This window comes from Triticum aestivum, chromosome 7A (genome assembly GCF_018294505.1).
Source record: "Triticum aestivum cultivar Chinese Spring chromosome 7A, IWGSC CS RefSeq v2.1, whole genome shotgun sequence".
NCBI classification, from domain to species: domain Eukaryota; kingdom Viridiplantae; phylum Streptophyta; class Magnoliopsida; order Poales; family Poaceae; genus Triticum; species Triticum aestivum.
In genome coordinates this window covers 330,543,115-330,566,835 of record NC_057812.1, presented here as the reverse complement: position 1 = coordinate 330,566,835, position 23,721 = coordinate 330,543,115, and the positions used below count along the sequence as shown (strand labels likewise).

Below are 23,721 nucleotides of genomic sequence, written 5' to 3'. Positions count from 1 at the left end.
TTGCAGCGCCGCGAAGCGAGTTGCACTGTCAGCTGAGGTTGAGCTGTCTGACGAACCGGCACCGAGGAGGAGCAGCAGTGCTAGCTCGGCTCGGCCAACCAATTTGGCTTGGTTGGACCATGTATAAGGTTTGAGTCTAAATCGCGTTGGAGCCCGAGGGCGTCGCCAACGCCTCCACAATAAGACATCATCGCGAGCATCTCCGCGTCGCGAGGAAGAGAGCCACCACTGGTCCTGATCTTCTAGAGATGAACCGAGGGCCGCGTCGTTGTGTCACGTGCTGGAGGATGTTCTGCGCCGCACACCGTCTCAATCAAGGAGCTTGGACATGGTCAAATGGACCAGGACCAAGCCGAGTGCAAGCATGGGCGGTTGTGCGTTGGTGGCGGGGCGGCCCATGTTGTATCTCAGGCCGAGGGGGTCTTGCCAAGCATGCACCGGCCGATGGCCATGGCAATATACGTGTCGCCTATGAGCATCGCCGCACCATTGTTGGCTGCACACTGGAGGGTTGACGGGTGTCGGGTCGCTGCTGGCCGAGGAGAGCCTCGCCTTGGATGATGCCGTTCCTACCGCGCACTGTGGGTGAAGGATGTTGTCTCAGGTGCTGCCACTCTGCGAGGATGCGGCCCGAGCGACCGCACCATGACTGGTGAGCTGATCGTTGTTCCGTTCGTCACTAGTGCCGCCGCGTGATATGAGCGAGAGAGAAGGCTCAGGCGCGGTCCACCACACAAGGTTCGCGGGCGTAGTCGGCATGCCTCCCCGCCATGTCATCCTTGCAAGCGGGCCCTATTTGTCCAGTTAGGCTTTCAAAAAAAGGGTTCAAACTAGAATTAGTCTAATTTTTGCGGCCTACCCTAAGCTTTGTACTGATATGCTAAAAAATCAATGAAAACCCAGCCACAAATGTGGTAATTGTATGCAATTAAGGAAGTGTTTGGTTGCAGATCGGTAACGCAAACGCAAATGTAATCGGGTTACAGCGTTAACGTAAACGGTATGGGCAAAAATCAAACTTTGTTTGGCTACCTACGCTGTAACGTTAATGAATACCCTGGACCTGCGCATGGGGGCGAGGAAGAAGGCAACATCGTTCCTGTCTTGGAGGCGAGGGCCCGAGAGCGAGGCTAACAGCAACGACAACAGCGGCAGCGCCGGCGGCGGACACGACGGCGGCTGGTTGCGGCAGCGCAGGCAGCGGACGCGATGGCGCCGGCGGCTGGTTGTGGTGGCGACAGCGGCGGCGCCGACGGCGGTCGCAACGACGGCGGCTGGTTGCGGCAGCGCAGGCAGCGGACGCGATGGCGCCGGCGGCTGGTTGTGGTGGCGACAGCGGCGGCGCCGACGGCGGTCGCAACGACGGCAGCTGGTTGCGGCGGCGCCGATGGCGGTCGCAACGACGGCAGCTGGTTGCGGCGTCGGACGCGATGGTGCCGGCGGCTGGTTGCGGCGATGGCGTAGACGGCTGGTGGCGGCAGCAACGCTTTAACCATCGCAGAGGAGATAGCTAGGAGGGAGACGGCTGCAGCGGCTTTCGTTACGGATAATTTTGACCGGTAACAGATTTGTACTAGGCTGGGATCTAATACCGTGTTATGGGATTATGGAGCAACGAAAACAAACAAGATTTGACGGTATCTGTTAACGCTGTAATCAGGTTACGATACAAAAGCACGAACCAAACACCTCCTAACTCTCATCCACAAATCAGAACAAAAAAGCGCAAAATGCACACTAAGACACTGACACGACGGGCCAGTGTCTACACTGTATACAGAACCCTAACGGATTATGCTTTCCCGTATAGACCAATCTCACCCGTAGCTCTCCGAAGGCCACAGCCACCAGTATCCGACCCCCGGTTCCTCCGCTCGGCCGCTCGCGCCGCCGTGCACAGCCGGGTGCCAATGGAGCGCCTACACCTCGCGGTGTCCCACCGCCCGGCTCTCCCCCTCCCCACTCCTCACAACCACCTACGCCGCCGCCATCTCCAGCTGCAGCCCTCCACTAGTTCTCTCTCCCTCTGCCGCCCCATCTCCCCTCACATCTCCCTCGCCCCTCGCCGCCACCTCCATCCTCTCCTGGCCTCCGCGTCCGCCACCCAAGCTTCAAGCCCCAACACTGAGCCCGCACCGGCGCCGGCCCCCGCCGCGGCCTCGTCCGGCGCGAAGCTGCTCCCCCTCATCGCCTCCATCGCGGTCGGCCTCGCAGTGCGATTCCTGGCGCCGCGGCCCCCCGAGGTGACTCCGCAGGCGTGGCAGCTCCTCTCCATCTTCCTCTCCACCATCGCAGGGCTCGTCCTCGGCCCGCTCCCCGTCGGCGCGTGGGCATTTCTCGGCCTCACTGCTACCGTGGCCACGGGTACGCTCCCCTTCACCGCGGCGTTCGGGGCGTTCACCAACGAGGTCATCTGGCTCATCGTCATCTCCTTCTTCTTTGCACGGGGGTTCGTCAAGACCGGCCTCGGCGACCGCGTTGCTACCTACTTCGTCAAGTGGTTGGGTGGAAGCACTCTGGGTCTATCCTACGGTCTCACCATCAGTGAGGCATGCATCGCGCCGGCCATGCCCAGCACCACGGCGAGGGCTGGAGGGGTGTTCCTTCCCATTGTCAAGTCGCTGTCGCTATCGGCCGGCAGCAAGCCGAATGATCCATCAGCGAAGAAACTGGGTGCCTACCTTGTCCAGTCTCAGCTGCAGGTACACTACAATTTACTGACGCACATGCCAAAAGACTGCGCTTTTTATTTACGAATTTAAGATATTACTGATGAATCATTGTAATCTTGGAGGTGCATTTTGCCCAGATGGTCATCAATTTTTCCCGAGATCGCTGAGTCCGTGATATGCGCTCATAGCTAGGATCACGTTCTGTTTCTCATATCCTGATAGAATACATAATTACCATTTTATCTCTATACTACATTGCTTATGGGGGTGCTCAGAATGAGTTCTTCATTGCGTCACATGGGTTGTCCATATGCTGACAAGCAAGTAGGATGGATCTTAGTAATAATTATTATACTCCTAAGATTATAATTTCTTGTGCGAAAATTTCTGTCTTGCTATTATTAATCAAGAGTTCTGTTTGCTTCCTCATTGCATCCAGAAGCATGCGTTCTGGATCATTCTTATACTTGAAAGCACCTTCACTCTGAAACTATTGGAAAATATGTGGCATTTGTATCACAAGATCTGGTTTGCATGGCATTTTTTAGTATGCTAGCTACCTGCGTTAAACACCGTGTCAGGGGCAGAACTTGATACATGTAGGCTGTACTAGTGTTGTTTGAATGGGTTTACACGGTCAACAGATAGTTGTGGTCATGGAGTCGATATATTTTTACTATTAATTAAGGGTTCTTCATAATTACTGGAATTTGACTCTGTTATGTGGGCTAGCTCATCAAATGATGGAGTCTTATTCCTTAATTAGAGTCCTGGTTGATTAAGCAAGTTTGTTAGGACTTAGGAAATAGTCCAATCAGTTTAGATTGTATTAGAGTTTGAGTAGGGCGGATGCTAGGAATCATCCGGCTGATCCGTGTGTGGGATCAGCCGGGTCGGTAGCCACTCGATCGTCTTGCCAGCCCGTATTATAAGCCATCCGATCCACCCGTCAAACCTGTTCGATTCATTTCTTTTGGAGGGTGCGGGTCGCGACTCGCGGGTACTTCTTTCACATAAAGCTACGCACACATGACACAGTGAAGAGCTTCTTGTTCAGCTAAGTAGCAAAGTCATCTCATATCAGTTCCGTAGCAAGTCACCCATTGCCTAATAAAAAAACGAAATTGCTATGCACACGATTGTTTGACAGACGATTTTTGCACGATGCTCCCATCGATGGCTGCTGCATGCAATACATACGTGATAAACGGTTGTAGATCTCTACAACAACAACAACAACAAAGCCTTTAGTCCCAAACAAGTTGGGGTAGGCTAGAGATGAAACCCATAAGATCTCGCAACCAACTCATGGCTCTGGCACGTGGATTGCAAGCTTCCACGCACCCCTGTCCATAGCTAGCTCTTTGGTGATACTCCAATCCTTCAGGTCTCTCTTAACGGACTCCTCCCATGTCAAATTCGGTCTACCCCGCCCTTTCTTGACATTCTCCGCACGCTTTAGCTGTCTGCTATGCACTGGAGCTTCTGGAGGCCTGCGCTGAATATGCCCAAACCATCTCAGACGATGTTGGACAAGCTTCTCTTCAATTGGTGCTACCCCAACTCTATCTCGTATATCATCATTCCGGACTCGATCCTTCCTCGTGTGGCCACACATCCATCTCAACATACGCATCTCCGCCACACCTAACTGTTGAACATGTCGCCTTTTAGTCGGCCAACACTCAGCGCCATACAACATTGCAGGTCGAACCGCCGTCCTGTAGAACTTGCCTTTTAGCTTTTGTGGCACTCTCTTGTCACAAAGAATGCCAGAAGCTTGGCGCCACTTCATCCATCCGGCTTTGAATCGATGGTTCACATCTTCATCAATACCCCCATCCTCCTGCAGCATTGTCCCCAAATACCGAAAGGTGTCCTTCTGGGGTACCACCTGGCCATGGCTAACCTCCTCCTCCTCACACCTAGTAGTACTGAAACCGCACATCATGTACTCGGTTTTAGTTCTACTAAGCCTAAACCCTTTTGATTCCAAGGTTTGTCTCCATAACTCTAGCTTCCTATTTACCCCCGTCCGACTATCGTCAACTAGCACCACATCATTCACAAAGAGCATACAACATGGGATATCTCCTTGTATATCCCTTGTGACCTCATCCATCACCAATGCAAAAAGATAAGGGCTCAAAGCTGACCCCTGATGCAGTCCTATCATAATCGGGAAGTCATCAGTGTCGACATCACTTGTTCGAACACTTGTCACAACATTATCGTACATGTCCTTGATGAGGGTAATGTATTTTGCTGGGACTTTGTGTTTCTCCAAGGCCCACCACATGACATTCCGCGGTATCTTATCATAGGCCTTCTCCAAGTCAATGAACACCATATGCAAGTCCTTCTGCTCCCTATATCTCTCCATAAGTTGTCGTACCAAGAAAATGGCTTCCATGGTCGACCTCCCAGGCATGAAACCAAACTGATTTTTGGTCATGCTTGTCATTCTTCTTAAGCGGTGCTCAATGACTCTCTCCCATAGCTTCATTGTTGGCTCATCAGCTTAATTCCACGGTAATTAGTACAACTCTGAACATCTCCCTTGTCCTTGAAGATTGGTACTAATATACTCTGTCTCCATTCTTCTGGCATCTTGTTTGCCCGAAAAATGAGGTTGAAAAGCTTGGTTAGCCATACTATCGCTATGTCCCCGAGACCTTTCCACACCTCAATGGGGATACAATCAGGGCCCATTGCCTTGCCTCCTCTCATCCTTGTTAAAGCCTCCTTGACCTCAGACTCCTGGATTCGTTGCACAAAACGCATGCTGGTCTCATCAAAGGAGTCGTCCAGTTCAATGGTAGAACTCCCATTCTCCCCATTGAACAGCTTGTCGAAGTACTCCCGCCATCTATGCTTAATCTCCTCGTCCTTCACCAAGAGTTGGCCCCTTCACCAAGAGTTGGCCTGCTCCGTCCTTGATGCATTTGACTTGGCCAATATCCCTCGTCTTCCTCTCTCGGATCTTGGCCATCTTATAGATGTCCCTTTCGCCTTCCTTCGTGCCTAACCGTTGGTAGAGGTCCTCATATGCCCGACCCCTTGCTTCACCAACAGCTCGCTTTGCAGCCTTCTTCGCCATCTTGTACTTCTCTATGTTGTCTGCACTCCTATCCAGGTATAGGCGTCTGAAGCAATCTTTCTTCTCTTTAATCGCCTTCTGGACATCATCATCCTACCATCAGGTATCCTTATCTTCGCTTCTCCTCCCCCTGGACACTCCAAACTCCTCCGAGGCCACCTTACGAATGCAAGTCGCCATCTTCATCCACACATTGTCCGCATCCCCTCCTTCCTCCCAAGGGCCCTCCTTAATGACCCTCTCCTTGAACGCCTGAGCTACCTCCCCCTTGAGCTTCCACTACTTTGTTCTAGCGACTTTGGCACGCTTATCCCGCTGGACACGAATCCGAAAGCGGAAGTCAGCAACCACCAGCTTATGCTAGGGTACAACACTCTCCAGGTATCACCTTACAGTCTAGGCACGCACGCCTATCCTCTCTTCTCGAGAGGATGAAATCAATCTGGCTAGAGTGTTGGCCACTACTAAAAGTCACCAGATGTGATTCTCTCTTTCTAAAGAGGGTGTTAGCTACAATCATGTTGTAGGCTAGAGCAAAGCTTAAGACATCTTCTCCTTCTTGATTCCTGATGCCATAGCCAAAGCCCCCATGCGCCCCTTCAAAACCTGTGTTAGATGTACCCACGTGGCCATTGAGGTCTCCTCCTATGAAGAGCTTCTCACCAATCTGTACACTCCTAACCATGTCTTCCAGGCCTTCCCAGAACTCCCTCTTGGTGTTCTCATTGTGGCCTACTTGCGGGGCATATGCGCTGATAACATTGAGAACCAAGTCCTCAACTACCAGCTTGACTAGGATAATTCGGTCCCCACGTCTCTTGACATCTACCACTCCATACTTGAGGCTCTTGTTGATCAAGATGCCTACGCCATTTTTGTTTGCAGCCGTCCCCGTGTACACAGCTTGAAGCTGGTATCCTCCACCTCCTTCGCCTTCTGTCCTCTCCATTTGGTTTCTTGGACGCAAAGGATATCAACACCTCTCCTCACCGCTGCATCAACTAGCTCCCGAAACGGCTGTAGATCTCTGTCGTCTGAAAATCGTGCACAAACGGTCGTCCATGTAGCAGCGCTCATAAAAAAATAGCAAGTCATCCATTCTCATGCAACGACACCAGCTGCTTCATAGACAATCGACAGAGTGGCTGCTGCATACGAAGGTAGACGCGCTGCAAGCAGAGACAACATTGTCGCAACGGGTTGTCTGACTGTTGCGAGCGAAGTGTCGCAACGGGTTGTCTGACTGTTGCGGGCGTAGTGTGAGGGTGCGAGCAGTGTCACGATGCTGGACGGTCATCTCTGCGATAACAACCCGACTACTTTGACGGCGGCGGTGATGCTACAAGGTGTGCTGTGAGGAAAACCTGGCCACTTCAACGATGTTGCGATGTCATGCTTCGACGGCTGTGGCGATGGCACGATGCGTGCGGCCGCGGTGATGCTGCGACGACAGCCCATCTGCTTCGACGGTGTTGCGACCGCATGCTTTGAAGGTAGCAGTGATGCTACGGCGACAAGTTGTCTGCTTCAATGATGTTGTGATGGCGTGCTTCGACCACCACGGCGGGTGCTTTAACAGCCGCGGTGATGCTACGATGTAAACACGGGTACTTTGATGATGTTGCATCGACATGCTTTGACGGCAGCGGCGAGTGCTTCAATAGTCGCAACGATGCACGACGGCATGCCGACTGTTTCGATGATGTTGCGACGGCATGCTTCCAACACTAACGACTATCTTGCGGCGAACCGCGATGATGGCGTTCTTTGAACGATTGCGGCAATGCTGCGATGGCGTGCTTTGATGACCATGGTGATGCTCCGACGATGGTTCGATTGCTTCGACGATGCTGTAACATCGTGCTTCCCAGCCGTAGCAGTGCTTCGATGATAGGATGGCTGTTTCAATGATGCTACGACATCAGCCCGACTGCTCCGATGATGTTGCGGTGGTATATATGTTTCGACGGCCATGACGGCGGCAGGAACGCTACTCTAAGCATTGCTATATCTAAGCAAATCATGACTCCATGTGCTTGCTAGTACCAAAATCCAACAAAGACCTACAATCAACGTCAAATATATGGCATTCTGAAATCCTTGTTTAGTGCTGGCTATGTACTTCCTCTTGAAATTGTTGGTAGCGTCACGTAAATATGTGGGGACGTGCTAAGCACTATGTGTGAAAGTGAAAGTATAAGTAAAAAGAACCTGTTAAACGCGTCACGATAGGTGTTCACGCGAAGGCCAGAGGCTCCACGCCACACGATGGCGTGCGATCACACGGCGCACGACGCGGCTTACGAAGCCCAAAATCATCCGGCTGTTTTAGAACATTTCCCTTTGAATATACTTACCGGCTTGTCGGTCAACTCTTGTCTACTGTATAAAAGGGCCGACCTTGTAAATAAAGCAAGCAAAGAAAAATAGTGTTGTTACTTTCATCTACTTTTCAATAATTAGGGTTATGTCATCAGTAGATTATTCCAGTTTGGTACTTGAGCCATCTACGATGGTGGGCAAAGAAATCGAGATCGAGGCTGTGGAGCAGATGAAGAGCATCATGAAGCAATTGGAGGCCTTCACGCGCCAACGAGCAGAGGACCAGACGCTCCTTGCCGGGCTAGTGACGGCCCTCGAGCAACGGCTGCTGCCTTGCCTGTGGCACTAGATCCCACGGCTGCAGCGGCCATCCATTACACCACCTCCCTGTCCCAGGCCCTCCTCCCCGGCGACAATGTGCCCCTAGTGCCCCCCTCGCCAACCCTTCTCGAGCGGGGAATCATCGATTGCCCATCCCAACCACCCCTCGCTTTCCTGCCATCAACCGGCTGCTTGCTGTCGCAACACAACCCTGTGCTAACTCCTGCTAACCACCACCAGCAACCATTCCCCTTTTACCACCTCCAGCCATCTCCTTACTCACCAGCTGCCTCCTAACATCAATTTGGGCCACTTCGCACCCTCACCTTACAACTCAAATCCTACCCCAAATCCCGCCCCAATTTTGTCGCCCACCTACTAACAACAGCTCTACCATCACCAGGCGCAGATCTCTGCCGCCTTGACCGCCTTCACGCCTCCAGCCACCAACTGATTCCTTACACCAGTATGGCCGTGCCCCCTTCCACAACCCATCTATGGATCCACCCTGCCCATCACCTCCCTCTGCCCCTGCCTAACCATTACCTTGGCTTTGGTTTAGGTTCCGGCATGCTCCGCTTCCACAAGCTCGACTTCCCAACATATGCTGTCTTGCTTGATCCTCTTGGTTGCCTCAATAGGTCTGAGCAGTTTTTTCATGGACAACACATGAACTAATGATGCCCAGTTTTGGTACTTACAACTCGAGCACAATTTCGACAGTTGGCCATGGGAACAGTTCAAGGAGGCTTGCCACATTCAGTTTGGGCCATCACGTCGAGCAAATCCCTTGGGTGAGTTGGCACGTTTCCCATTCACTTCCTTGGTCGTTGACTACACCAACAGGTTTCTAACGCTCAAGTGCTGCAACAATGAGCCATTAACACCGTCCCAACAACAGTACTAGTACACAGTAGGCTTGCCTGATGGTCTTCGCTTTGACATCGAGCTTCAACGACCATCTGACGTCCACACCGCCATTTCCTTCACCAAGGCCTATGAGCAGTGGCATTTCCTCGCAACATCACTACACTAGCCTTCTGAGCGGCCCCTCCGACCCTCCCATGATCAACGCAACTCCAATACCGCCACTTCCAGCACCACTAGCACTTGTTCTATCGTCGACCACTCCAGTGAACGCCGCCATGGCAAGTTTGGCGCCTCACCCCAATTGAGTTGGTAGAACGTCGTCGTTGGGCCTTTGCACAACATCGTCGACCACTCCAGTGAACGATGCCATGGCAAGTTTGGTGCCTCACCCCAACTGAGTTGGTAGCACAACGAGATTTATGTTCGGTGGTCATCATTGTGCGTGGCTCTTCTTCATCGAGGCTGATGACTACGACCAAGATAGCTCCACAACTAGTAGTACCCAAGGTTCCTTGAAGAAAGGGAGAGATGATATGTGGACCAGCCCATCAAACATGGAGTCTTGCTCTTATCCCTTAACCAGAGTCCTGATTGATTAAGCAAGTTTGTTAGAAAGCGTCTAGTTAGTTTAGAGATCGTATTAGAGTTTGAATAGATTTACCAGCTTGTTGGTCAAGTCTTATGTACTATATATGTTGCTTAATGAAAAACCACATAAGGTGTTTTTTTGTCGATCAAGTCTTGTCTGCTATATATTCGATCTGAAGTTTGAATAGTCTTGGTAGATATTTGTCGTTGATCGAGTCGACGTGGCACAATGCTAGCAAGCATCGCATTCATCAACCTTAAAAACGGGCATACACATTGGTTATGCAACCGGTCGACGTATACTGGAGAGAGGTGTTTTCTTTTGGGTTTGTCCATGCCTCCTGATCGAGTGAAGCTTAATCTCGTTGAGGGGTGGACCCCCAAGTATTGTTACGATACCCGGCCCCGTGTTGTAGGCTGAATCCTCGACACGTGGTAAGCTTTCTACGTGATGTTTCCGTTCCGAGCCTGGGCTCGGAGGGAAATTCACTTGGCCCGATTGCCTAAGCGGTCGTCTCAAAAGGAAGCCAAGGTCTTGCCTGTTGTGAGAGCTCTCTTATTCCAAATGAGAGATAGGTTACAAATGATCCATGTGGTGCCTTTTATAGGCTCAAGGCCTTGTACAAATGACCACCACTACCCTTGGTGGGGAGGGAAAGCATGGGCAAAAGAGTCTATTGTAGAAAAAACTAAATGCCCCTACGAACAAAAAGAAGAGGAAGGTTATTTCAATCTTCTTTGGTCCATGAGGGATGTGCATGAGTGGGGTTAATGGGCTTCATACTTTCTTGGGTCTCTTTATCATTAGGTTGCCATTTGACTTGGCATTTGACCTTTCTTTTCGTGTCTTTGATCTTCAATATTTCTTGGTGCTCTGGCTTATACAACATGGAGAACCAGGAACCTTCTGATTGATAGCTGATATTTTTATTTACAACAATATAAAGGGGCTCGGCCCCTCTCAACAAAGCAGAGAAGAATATTATCGTCTGGTTTTATCTACTTTTCAATAATTAGGGCTATGTCAGTAGTAGATTCTTCAGACTGCGCAAGAAAGCTGCTTTGATTTGCATTGGGCATGGTAGTTCAACATCAAGTTTGGAGTATTATATTGGATATTCAGTCTAAAAGTCCATCACTAAGGGTGCAATTTTAGATATTTGATGTTTATACACAAGGTTGCGCTGTAGAGCTCATCTGAGTAGACGACACCATCAAATTAATAAACTGGCACTGGTGCTGAAAAAGTCTGCGAGTGTTTTGTATAAGCGTGTTGTTGGGTATGTGGAAAAAGAAAAGAGAAGGGGGGAAATTGAAGCAGCACAAGGTTGTGGAGGAACAACTCCACCTTGCTGGTTGCTCCTACACAGTGTGCAACACAAGTGTTGAAGGAACTACTTCAATGTGCTCCTTAGATATCGCTCTAGAGGCCAAATAGGCCAATGTGGCAGCAGGAGTTTAGTCCAAAACTCCTTGAGCACAAGATCTACTCCAAGATCTTAGATAAGAATACCAAGTTCTATTATAGGTAGTGGGGGGTACATAGCCTTGTCACAAGTTAGAGATGAGGACCTCTATTTATAGGACTTTGGGAAGTCTTCACATCCCAAATTCTACTTGTAGCTAGAACATTCTAGAAAACATCACTTAAGATACAATATTCCATTTATATCTAGAAGACTCTAGAAAACAGTAGCTAGGTTAAGAAAAGAAAATACTGGAGGGGACAGATGTGCGTGGAAGCTAGCTATCCATGTGCTAGAATTATGAGTTGGTTGCGAGATCTTATGAGTTTCAGCTCTAGCCTACCCCAACTTGTTTGGGACTAAAGGCTTTGTTGTTGTTGTTGAGAAGTATCTAGAAGTTTGCTCTCTTCTTCTTCTTCTTTTATTTTCCTCTATTGTTCCTCATCATTCTCCCCTGGTTGTTTGTAACTCGACCTTGAGTTATCTTCATAGAGCGCTTCTTCTGGGTGGTAGAGAGTCAAGTCCGCAACATTGTATGCCCATCTCGCCTGGAAGATCTATCACATAAGCATTATCATTTATCTTCCTCATAAGAGGGAAGGGCCTATACCTTTGCTACCTAAGCTTCCCTTTAATAATGAAGGTCTTGAAGTGTGGTTTTGTAATGTCCGCTGCTCTTTGTGTGATCTGGAGCTGTTTCTGGGTATGTGCGTAGAGGATCTGGTGCGATCCTATGCATAGTGGAATACTGAGACTAAATCATTAAAATAATGATAATATGGAAGGATAAGATATACTTTAGTATGTCGATGTTTTGGTGGAGAAATCTGAGTTTCAAAGTAAACCATGGGCAACCAACAATCCTTCTTTAAGTTTGGAAGTTCTGGTGCCGTTTCTCTGTGATATACTCCCAGAATTTCTGATGTGTTGCTTCTAGAGTGGTTGCATGTATAATTTCTCTCTGTTTCACTTCTTAACCATTTAGCTTGAATTTTAAAACTACCAATAACAGTGTCGTGTTGGTTTCTGCTGCTTGACAGGCATCTGGCAACTCCAGTGCTCTCTTTCTGACCGCTGCTGCGCAGAATCTCTTGTGTTTGAAGTTAGCGGAGGAGGCTGGTGTCAAAATTGCAAGCCCGTGGATATCATGGTTCAAGGTTGCAAGTTTGCCTGCCATCATTTCGCTTTTAGCAACACCTTATTTGCTATACAAAATATTCCCTCCAGAAATAAAGGACACTCCTGAAGCCCCTGCATTAGCTGCTCAAAAACTAAAGAAAATGGGCCCAGTGACAAAAAATGAATGGGTCATGGTTGCTACAATGATTCTTGCAGTCTCACTCTGGATTTTTGGGTAAGATTTATGTCTTTTTGACTAAAGTATTTCTCTGCACTGAGTTTACCTACTAGCAATATACTTCAGATTTATGATTGATTTACAAGAGATAAACGCATCATTAGTCATACAGCTCATGTGATATGTGTAGTCTAAGAATGTTCTAATTTTAAAGTGGCCACAAGACTTATAGTTTATGAGCAAACATGTGACATGTAAATTAAACCCCTCTCTTCCCCTCACGCTCCCAGCCATGAGGCTGATGAGGCTGTATTTTTTTTAAAAGTAACTATGATGACGCTTTAGTGTCGTTTAGTGCAAATTAAACCCCTCTCTCTTCCACGAGGTTGATGAGGCTGCGAAACTGACTTATGGCACGACGCACTTAAAAAAGGGACTTCGACTGAAGTTGTCAATCGATGACATCATCGCAGTTTCCTCCACCTATTTGTGTAGCCGTGTCGTGCGCGTCGAGAACATAATGTCAGCATTCTGATCCGATAGTAACTATCGGGGGTCTACGAGTGGTAGATCAGAATGGCGACACACAATACTCTACTCCTGCTGCTGAAATGTATTGCTTAGTGGGCCGGCTGGATATCGGAGACATCTCAGCTAGGGTTGTACAAGGGGCGCCACGGTGGCTGCAGAGGTGGGAGCTGAAGGGTTAGGTGAGGAACCATAGATCTCGCTAGTGGTGTGTAGAATGATCTGAGATGAATCTCTTGTTTCTCGAGAGGCCTATAACTTTCCTTATATATGTGGTCAGGTTAGGGTTACATTGCTCGGGTCGGTTTACAAGTTGGTGGGGGCTACTGGGTCACAGCGGACCCTGGCTTGCTGGGTGAGCTGGTTGGTTGACTTGTCCATCGAGATGATGAGACATCCCATCTAGGAGCCGGACGTGAGTCGCCAGTCCGGCCATGCTAGGGTCGCTGGGCTGGTTTTCGGCCTTGCTGACTATACCCTGGTGCCGTCCGTGTCCTTGTCACAACCCCTTTGACACCGCGGAGAAGGAGGTCTGTGACGCCAACGAGCTCATCGGCCGGGTCCTCTCCGTCCACCTCGCCGCCCATGGTGCAATGGGGAAGGGAAGGGCTATGCCTTTGTCGAGTACGACGACGACTCCGAGCGTGTTCCACGACTTGCATGCCCCTTGCGTAGCTGTGGGTCAGCCCCCAAGACCTCTTCCATGACTTCTGCGGACCATCACCGCTGTGTTCGTCACTGCCACACATGCCTTCCATTGGCACCGTCTGAGCTCACATCCAGTGACAATCCGGCCACCTCCACTCCTGTGGACGCCATGGGCAAACTGGCGTGCGTGTCCTCGTAGCTCACGGACCCGTCCAGGGCCGCCATGGGCTGCTCCATGGCCCTGCCTAGCGCCGAGCATGGACAGTAGGTCCGTAAACAAACCGAACTCGAGCCACCCAGGCTCAGCTCGAGCTCGATTTCCATCACAAGCCAAAAGGTTAGCTCGAGCTCGGGTCGTGAGCTTAGGCATGAGGTTGCGCTCTACTAGCTGAAGGCTTTACAAGCTTGCAGAACTCTTTATTTTTTATATTTAACAAATTCAACCAGCACATCTGTTAGACGGCACAAATTAGAGTATACTGGCCAAGATGACAACAACACAAGCCTCTATTTATTGCTGGAGCTCTGCCGTGCTCTGTATCAGCAACCGATGTGGTATGAACTGGAGTGCTCCAACGCACATGCATTAACGATGAGTTACTAGGCTGCAAAAGGCTTCATTGCCTCAGGAGTGAAGTCCCGTGAGGTGCCCAGACTTGTGCATATCAGGTAGTAGTGGCAGGGGTATGATAACATTGGGCCTACAGTTATTTGCTGAAAGAGCTGGAACGTTGAGCATGCTCGTTCTACCGAGCCTTTGCGAACCGTTCAAGCTTGAGCTCGCCAGGTTCGTGAGCTTCACATCAGGCTTGAGCTCAGCTTGTTTAGCTCTCAAGCCAAGCTCGAATCCAGCCTGGAATGAATCAAACTCGAACAACATGACGAGCCCAAGCTTTTTTTACAGCCCTAACGGCCAGCCCCTGAACCCCAGTGCCGTGGGCGGCGACACGCTGTGCTGTCGGACAAGAGGGCATGCGGCGGCGAGCATGAGCGCCACCGAGCCATGGCTAGGAGCGCGAGGGGAAGAGGGAGGTTTAAGTTGCACATTAAACCACTGTAAAGATATTATCAGGGTTTATTTTGTAAATAGACGGCCTCATCAGCATGCCATGTCAGCTGTGGTTACTCCGCAAAAGGGTATGTGATCTGTTTGCTCATAAACAAATGCGACCGCTATTTAACAATCTAATAGTTCTGTGACTAAAGTACTCATCCTGCGTAAGCAATATGACTAATGGTGCGTTTGTCTCCATTTATATCTACTTGTTATCTGCAGTGTTGCTTGCAGTTTCACGAACTGCATATCTTGCTGCTTCTCTTATTACGTTACACCTTCTTTGTGAAAGCAGACACACATACACATCACATGATTACAAATACTTCTATGGTTGGCTCTGCTGACTTTGTAGTTGTGTCCAGTTGTCGAAACTAAGAGGGACCTAACATGAATTAGGCACTATTTAATTAAGATACTGGGGATGACTGTCTAGCTCACGATCGGTGGTGCTGACGAGTTGCCCCTGGATGACGTCTCCAGTTATAACAAACTATCATCATTAGACTCCAATAGATGATGTAAAATAGGGCACCAAATTGTGGTTCGAGTAAAATTTACATCACCTAAAAGTGCTATTTTACATCACCAAAAACCTCCAACTCCGATAGATGATGTAAAATAGGGCACTAGCGCTCCAAGAGGTGATGTAAAATAGAGCAGCCGCACAACAGCCGCTCCACAATTTCATACATATGTGAACCAAATCATTTCAAATCAATCCTAAACCTAAACCGGCATTGAAAGTACCTCTATGAAAAAACTGGTTTAGGAGTAAAATAGTTGCCCATCAATCTTGCGTGAGCCTCGAGCTGTTCTCTTCGTGTGCTCACGGCCAAACATGGAACCGCCATGCTTCGGCCTCTTCTTGTGCATCATCAAGAGCAAAGCAATCACGAGCGAAATAGTGTCCTCTTTGTCGGCCAAATCATATTCCTCATCCGATGAGGAATCATCCCAAACAGAGGAGTCACATGAGCTCATCTACAATACGGAAATCTCCATGAAAGTACTTCTTTCGTGCACGTTAAAAAAACCATGACAGATTTAGGATATTTTTATCTTGTGCAATATTTGTCGAACACCTTGTGCACGAGGAGGAGAAAACTGGGCGGCTGCTCGTCGGAGCAAAGATGGTAGCCGTGCTGGCGACGAGACGCTCACTAAGGCCTCTTCTACGCCTCGTTGACGCGTGCCGGTTGGGGGCTGCCCGTGATTTTGGTGACATGGTGCCGGCGGCGCCGACCAAAATCATGGCGGTCGCGCGACTGCCCGCGGTAGCACCGGTGGCCAGAAGTCCTATCCCGGACAACGGCCATGAGCTGCGAGAGCCATCACGGGAGTCAGCGCTCTGGCCAACAGCCGAATCGGACAAAACATGGTGCGGCGGCAGGACCTTCAGCGGCTGGATGGGGTCGCAGCGAACTCAGGGGAGGATGGACGAGCGGCGGCCGCAGCCTTCCCTTGCAAAATTGCTGGCAGCGGTGGTCGGGTGGACGAGCGGGCGGCAGGAGCGGCGTAGGAATGTTCCACGCGGCAGTTGGGCTACGCCACGACTGCACAAGTTTTGCTCGAGCGACACAAGTTATGCAAATTTGCATCACTTGGTGGCCTATTTTACACCACACCCTATCCCTCTAGTAAAAATAATTGCATCTACATCATCTATTGGAGCACCAATTTTGCCCCTGGTGGTGCTAAAATATGTTATTTTTTCATCTACATCATCTATTGGAGATGCTCTTATGGTACAGAAATTTGTTCCCTCCAGAATTTTATGTTGAAGTTTCCTTTATCAGTCTGACGTAAAGTTCAAGGGGTTTAAAACGAATTCCATTGTCTTGAAAAAGGTATGCGTCGTTTTGTTTTCAACTATAGAAGTCATGCATTTTTGTTGGTTGCACCTAACTGACATTTGTACCCAAACAAATATTTGCTCCCCTCGTACAACAACTATGAACCCTTTAGTCCCAAACAAATTGGGGTAGGCTAGAGCTGAAACCCATAAGATCGCACAACCAACTCATGGTTCTGGCACATGGATAGCTAGCTTCCATGCATCCCTGTACATGGCTAGTTCTTTGTCGATACTCCAGTCCTTCAAATCCCTCTTTACGGACTCCTCCCGTGTCAAGTTCGGTCTACCCTGACTCTCTTGGCATTATCATCATGCCGTTCGCTATGCATAGGAGCTTCTAGAGGCCCGCGTTGAATATACCCAAACCATCTTTGACGATAATGGACAAACTTCTCTTCAATCGGTGCTACCCCAATCCCATATAACATCATTCCATACCCGATCCTTTCCTATGTGGCCACACATCCATCTCAACATGCGCATCTCCGCTACACCTAACTGTTGAACATGTCATCACCTTTTAGTCAGCCAACACTCAGCACTATACAACATTGCAGGTCAAATCATCGTCCTATAGAACCTGCCTTTTAGCTTTTGTGGCACTCTCTTGTCATAGAGAACACCAGAAGCTTAGCGCCACTTCATCCACCCGGCTTTGATTCGATTCGATTGTTCACATCTTCATCCATCCTTGTGCATCATTGACCCCAAATATCGAAAGGTGTCCTTTTGAGGTACCGCCTACCCATCACCTGCCCATCAAGGCTAATCTTCTCCTCCTCGTGCCTATTAGTACTGAAACCGCACCTCATGTACTCGGTTTTAGTTCTACTCAGCCCAAACCCTTCCGATTCCAAGGTTTGTCCCTATAGCTCTAATCTTATATTAACCCCCGTCCGACTATCATTGACTAGCACCACATCATCCTCAAAGAGCATACACCATGGGATATCTTCTTGTATATCCCTTGTGACCTCATCCATCACGAAAGCAAAAAAATAAGGGCTCAAAGCTCCCTGGTGCAGTCCTATTTTAATCGAAAAGTCATCAGTGTTGCCATCACTTGTTCGAACACTTCCATAGCATTGTTGTACATGTCCTTGATGAGGGTAATGTACTTTGTTTGGACTTTGTGTTTCTCTAAGGCACACCACATGACATTCCGCGACATCTTATCGTAGGCCTTCTCCAAGTCAATGAACACCATATGCATGCTCTTCTTTTGCTCCCCGTATCTCTCCATAAGTTGTCGTACCAAGAGAATGGCTTCCATAGTGGACCTCCTACGCATGAAACCAAATTGATTTTTGGTCACGCTTGTCATTCTTCTTAAGTGGTGCTCAATGACTCTCCCATAGATTCATTGTATAGCTCATCAGCTTAATTCCATGGATTTAGTACAATTCTGAACATTCCCCTTTTCTTGAAGATTGGTACTAATATACTCCGCCTCCATTATTCTGGCACCTTGTTTGCCCGAAAAATGAGGTTGAAAAGCTTAGTGAGCCATACTATTGCTATGTCTTCGAGGCCTCTCCACTCAATGGGGAGACAATCAGGGCCCATCGCCTTGCCTCCTTTCATTCTTTTTAAAGCCTCCTTGACCTTAGACTCCTGCATTCGCCGCACAAAACGCTTGTTGTTATCATCAAAGAAGTCGTCTAGTTCAATGCTAGAGCTCTCATTCTCTCCATTGAACAACTTGTCGAAGTACTCCCGCCAACAACAACAACAATAGAGCCTTTAGCCCCAAACAAGTTGGGGTAGGCTAGAGGTGAAACCCGATCTCGTGACCAACTCATGGCTCTGGCACATGGATAGCAAGCTTCCACGCACCCCTGTCCATAACTAGTTCTTTGGTTATACTCCAATCCTTCAGGTCTCTCTTAACGGACTTCTCCCATGTCAAATTCGGTCTACCCCGAGCTCTCTTGACATTCTCCGCACGCTTTAGCTGTCTGCTATGCACTGGAGCTTCTGGAGGCCTTCGCTCAATATGCCCAAACCACCTCTTACGATGTTGGACAAGCTTCTCTTCAATTGGTGCTACCCCAACTCTATCTCGTATATCATCATTCCGGACTCGATCCTTCCTCGTGTGGCCACACATCCATCTCAACATACGCATCTCCGCCACACCTAACTGTTGAACATGTCGCCTTTTAGTCGGGCAACACTCGGCGCCATACAACATTGCGGGTCGAACCGCCGTCCTGTAGAACTTGCCTTTTAGCTTTTGTGGCACTCTCTTATCATAGAGAATGCTAGAAGCTTGGCGCCAATTCATCCATCCGGCTTTGATTCGATGGTTCACACCTTCATCAATACCCCCATCCTCCTGCAGCATTGACCCCAAATATCGAAAGGTGTCCTTCTGAGGCACCACCTGCCCATCAAGGCTAACCTCCTCACACCTAGTAGTATTGAAACCGCACATCATGTACTCGGTTTTAGTTCTACTAAGCCTAAACCCTTTCGATTCCAAGGTTTGTCTCCATAACTCTCAACTTCCTATTTACCACCGTCCGACTATCGTCAACTAGTAGCACATCACCCGCAAAGAGCATACACCATGGGATATCTCCTTGTATATCCCTTGTGACCTCATCCATCACCAAGGCAAAAAGATAAGGGCTCAAAGCTGACCCCTGATACAGTCCTATCTTAATCGGGAAGTCATCAGTGTCGACATGACTTGTTCGAACACTTGTCACAACATTATTGTACATGTCCTTGATGAGGGTAAAGTACTTGCTGGGACTTTGTGTTTCTCCAAGGCCCACCACATGACATTCCGCGGTATCTTATCATAAGCCTTCTCCAAGTCAATGAACACCATATGCAAGTCCTTCTTTTGCTTCCTGTATCTCTCCATAAGTTGTCTTACCAAGAAAATGGCTTCTATGGTCTACCTCCCAGGCATGAAACCAAACTGATTTTTGGTCAGGCTTGTCATTCTTCTTAAGCGGTGCTCAATGACTCTCCTATAGCTTCATTGTATGGCTTATCAGCTTAATTCCACGGTAATTAGTACAACTTTGAACACCCCCCTTGTTTTTGAAGATTGGTATTAATATACTTCGTCTCCATTCTTCTGGCATCTTGTTTGCCCAAAAAATAAGGTTGAAAAGCTTGGTTAGCCATACTATTGCTATGTCCCCGAGGCCTTTCCACACCTCAATGGGGATACAATCAAGGCCCATCGCCTTGCCTCCTTTCATCCTTTTTAAAGCCTCCTTGACCTCAGACTCCTAGATTCGCCGCACAAAACGCATGCTGGTCTCATCAAAGGAGTTGTCCAGTTCAATGGTAGAACTCTCATTCTCCCCATTGAACAGCTTGTCGAAGTACTCCTGCCATCTATGCTTAATCTTCTCGTCCTTCACCAAGAGTTGGTCTGCTCCGTCCTTGATGCATTTGACTTGGCCAATATCCCTTGTCTTCCTCTCACGGATCCTGGTCATCTTATAGATGTCCCTTGCGCCTTCCTTCGTGCCTAACCGTTGGTAGAGGTCCTCATACGCCCGACCCCTTGCTTCACTGACAGCTCGTTTTGCGGCCTTCTTCGCCATCTTGTACTTCTCTATGTTGTCTGCACTCCTATCCAGGTATAGGCGTCTGAAACAATCTTTCTTCTCTTTAATTGCCTTTTGGACATCATCATTCCACCACCAGGTATCCTTATCTTCGCTTCTCCTTCCCCTGGACACTCCAAACTCCTTCGAGGCACCTTACGAATGCAAGTCGCCATCTTCATCCACACATTGTCCGCATCCCCTTCTTCCTCCCAAGGACCCTCCTTAATGACCCTCTCCTTGAACGCCTGAGCTACCTCCCCCTTGAGCTTCCACCACTTCGTTCTAGCGACTTTGGCATGCTTATCACGCTGACACGAATCAGAAAGCAAAAGTCAGCATCCAGCAGCTTATGCTGAGGTACAACACTCTCGAGGTATCACCTTACAGTCTAGGCACGCACGCCTATCTTCTCTTCTCGAGAGGATGAAATCAATCTGGCTAGAGTGTTGGCCACTATTTAAAGTCACCAGATGTGATTCTCTCTTTCTAAAGAGGGTGTTAGCTACAATCATGTCGTAGGCTAGAGCAAAGCTTAAGACATCTTCTTGATTCCTGATGCCATAGCCAAAGCCCCCATGCACCCCTTCAAAACCTGTGTTAGATGTACCCACGTGGCCATTGAGGTCTCCTCCTATGAAGAGCTTCTTGCCAATCGGTACACTTCTAACCATGTCTTCCAGGCCTTCCCAGAACTCCCTCTTGGTGTTCTCATTGTGGCCTACTTGCGGGGCATACTCGTTGATAACATCGAGAACCAAGTCCCCAACTACCAGCTTGACCAGGATAATCCGGTCCCCATGTCTCTTGACGTCTACCAGACCACCAATCCATACTTGAGGCTCTTGTTAAGCGAGATGCTTACTCCATTTCTGTTTGCAACTGTTCCCGTGTACCACAACTTGAAGCCGGTATCCTCCACCTCCTTCGCTTTCTGTCCTCTCCATTTGGTTTCTTAGACGCAAAGGATATCCACACCTCCCCGCCATATCAACTAGCTCCCGAAGCTTACCTGTCAGGGACCCTACATTCCAGCTACCTAACAGACCCTCCTAGGCTCAGCTAGCTTCCTTACCCTTCGCACTCGTCGAGTCAAATGCGAAGACCCTTGCTCATTTTCCACTACAACGGGGCGTCGACGTAGCGCGCCACTAAGGATGCGACGACCCGATCCTTGCTCACTTGCCACCGTATCCAGATCATGATACGGCGGGCTGGGGGGGGGGCCCGGCCCTTGCCCATTTGATAGCACACCCGGGCTCCGATGTGGCGCGTCGCTGAGAGCAACAAAAATCTTTTGAGTTTCATCTCCAATAAGAGTGGCTGACTTTTCACGTTGGCTCGCCAAGCCTATCACAACCCTCCTCCTTTACTTGGGCTTGGGACCAGCTATGTTGAGACAACATAGGCGGAGTTGTCGAAGTACTCCCGCCATCTATGCTTAATCTCCTCGTTCTTCACCAGGAGCTGATCTGCTCCGTCCTTGATGTGTTTGACTTGGTCAACATCCTTCGCCTTCCTCTCTCGGATCTTGTCCATCTTAGGGCCAGTTCTTTTGGCGGCTTTTTTGGGCTTCTAGAATAAGCTGCCCCCTACCGAGCTTATTCTGGAAGCCCAACCAAAATTTTCTTTTTGGAAGCCTACTAGTCAAGTCTTAATTGGTAGGCTTCTAAAAAAATAAATTTGGTTGGCAGCTTATTCTAGAAGTCAGCAAAAGAACTGGCCCTTATAGATGTTTCTTTCGCCTTCCTTCGTGTCTAAGTGCTGGTAGAGCTCCTCATACGTCCGGACCCCTTGCTTCACTCACAGCTCGCTTTGCGGCCTTCTTTGCCACCTTGGCTGCCTGATCGTAGTAGTAAATAAAACTGAAATCCTTTAAGTTTTACTTATGCCTTCATTGTTCGGAAATACTGTTATGTTCTTCCTGCGCAGGGATTATGTGATTGTTTGCTTCCAAAATCTCGACTTGCGGTCACATTCTGTATGGCATGGAATTTTTGTAAATGTTTTCGTAAGAGGCAGCATGGTGACAACAAGATTAGAAGTAGGAAACTAAAACAGCAACAGAAGTTCTTAAAAGTGCAACACCATGCCTGTTTTTACAAATAGATAGAAATGTGTAATTATTTGTTTATTATTCAAAATATAGCTTCATGTTGAACTGTTGTACACTTTGTTTTGCAGGGATGCTATTGGTGTGTCGAGTGTTGTTGCTGCAATGATTGGGCTTTCAATTCTTCTTCTACTTGGAGTGATGAACTGGGATGATTGCTTGAATGAAAAGTCTGCATGGGACACTTTAGCTTGGTTTGCTATTCTAGTGGGAATGGCAGGGCAGCTCACTGACCTCGGGATTGTGTCATGGATGTCAAACTGTGTTGCAAAGGTTCTTCAGTCTTTCTCATTGAGTTGGCCTGCAGCATTTGGTGTTCTTCAGGCCTCCTATTTCTTTATTCACTATCTATTTGCAAGCCAAACTGCACATGTTGGAGCTCTATACTCGGCGTTTCTTGCCATGCACCTAGCAGCTGGTGTTCCTGCTATACTCTCAGCACTTGCTCTGACGTACAATTCAAATCTCTTTGGAGCACTAACACATTATAGCAGTGGGCAGTCCGCGGTTTACTATGGAGGTAATTTTACTTGAGATTCAAATTTATGCATGTTCACAAGCACTTGTGTGTTACATGCCCGTCAATTTGCATTGTCCAGTTTGGTGTTTCAATGTAAAAACACATCTAAACAAAACCATTTTTCTGATATATCGGGTTGTTTGTCCTGTTTCTTAAAAAAAAGAAGCAACGTTCCATTTAAGTATGGGGAGTGTGTATAAACCACCTTCAAGATTGTTGCATAGAACAACACCATTCCAATGCCTCGTTCGGAAACCACGAGTCCATATACACAAGCTGACATTTAAAGAAGTCCTTTTTTTTAATGTATTTAACTGTTAGATTTCTCATATCAGGGCTTTAACCAAATTCTTGTTATTTTGCACTGCAGCTGGGTATGTTGACCTTCCTGATGTATTCAAGCTGGGGTTTACAGCAGCAGCGATTAATGCTTTGATTTGGGGAGTAGTTGGTACATTTTGGTGGAAATTCTTGGGTCTTTACTGAGGATTTCTGCGGTGTAAGTTGATGGAAATTGTTCTTTACTGCACCAGAAACCTATGTGGCTCACCATTTGGAGTGAGCTCATCTTTCTTCAGAGGTGCTTGTTGAAATGTATAATAAGAGAGGGATGTTCACCGCTCAGAACTTTGAACATGCTACATTTGTGAAGACCCAGAAGGGTTCACATAGTTTTCAAGACTGCATTGTATCTCTATTTTGCAGAACTAAATGCAATGTAGGGATGAGTTTAGATCTGGAAGCTCTGTATTTTCTTGATGTGGATATTGCGTATGCAATGACTTTTTT

At 48.4% G+C, this 23,721-nt stretch overlaps 1 protein-coding gene across 1 annotated transcript; it reads left to right on the top strand.

The window, feature by feature from the left end:
- The first annotated feature begins 1,811 nt into the window (after positions 1–1,811).
- On the top strand, positions 1,812–23,669 carry LOC123154306 (dicarboxylate transporter 2.1, chloroplastic). The gene is made up of 4 exons (XM_044573062.1): positions 1,812–2,702; positions 12,380–12,693; positions 22,484–22,932; positions 23,303–23,669. Exons 1-4 carry the CDS (start codon positions 1,911–1,913, stop codon positions 23,416–23,418), a joined length of 1,671 nt encoding a protein of 556 aa, XP_044428997.1. The 5' UTR covers positions 1,812–1,910; the 3' UTR covers positions 23,419–23,669.
- The last annotated feature ends 52 nt before the right edge of the window (positions 23,670–23,721 follow it).

Excerpts from the sequence above, each read along its gene's own strand:
- LOC123154306 (XM_044573062.1), top strand. The coding sequence starts at position 1,911 with ATGGAGCGCCTACACCTCGCGGTGTCCCACCGCCCGGCTCTCCCCCTC. Across the intron at positions 2,703-12,379 it reads TTGTCCAGTCTCAGCTGCAG|GCATCTGGCAACTCCAGTGC; the intron begins GTACACTACAAT and ends GCTGCTTGACAG. Across the intron at positions 12,694-22,483 it reads GTCTCACTCTGGATTTTTGG|GGATGCTATTGGTGTGTCGA; the intron begins GTAAGATTTATG and ends TTTGTTTTGCAG.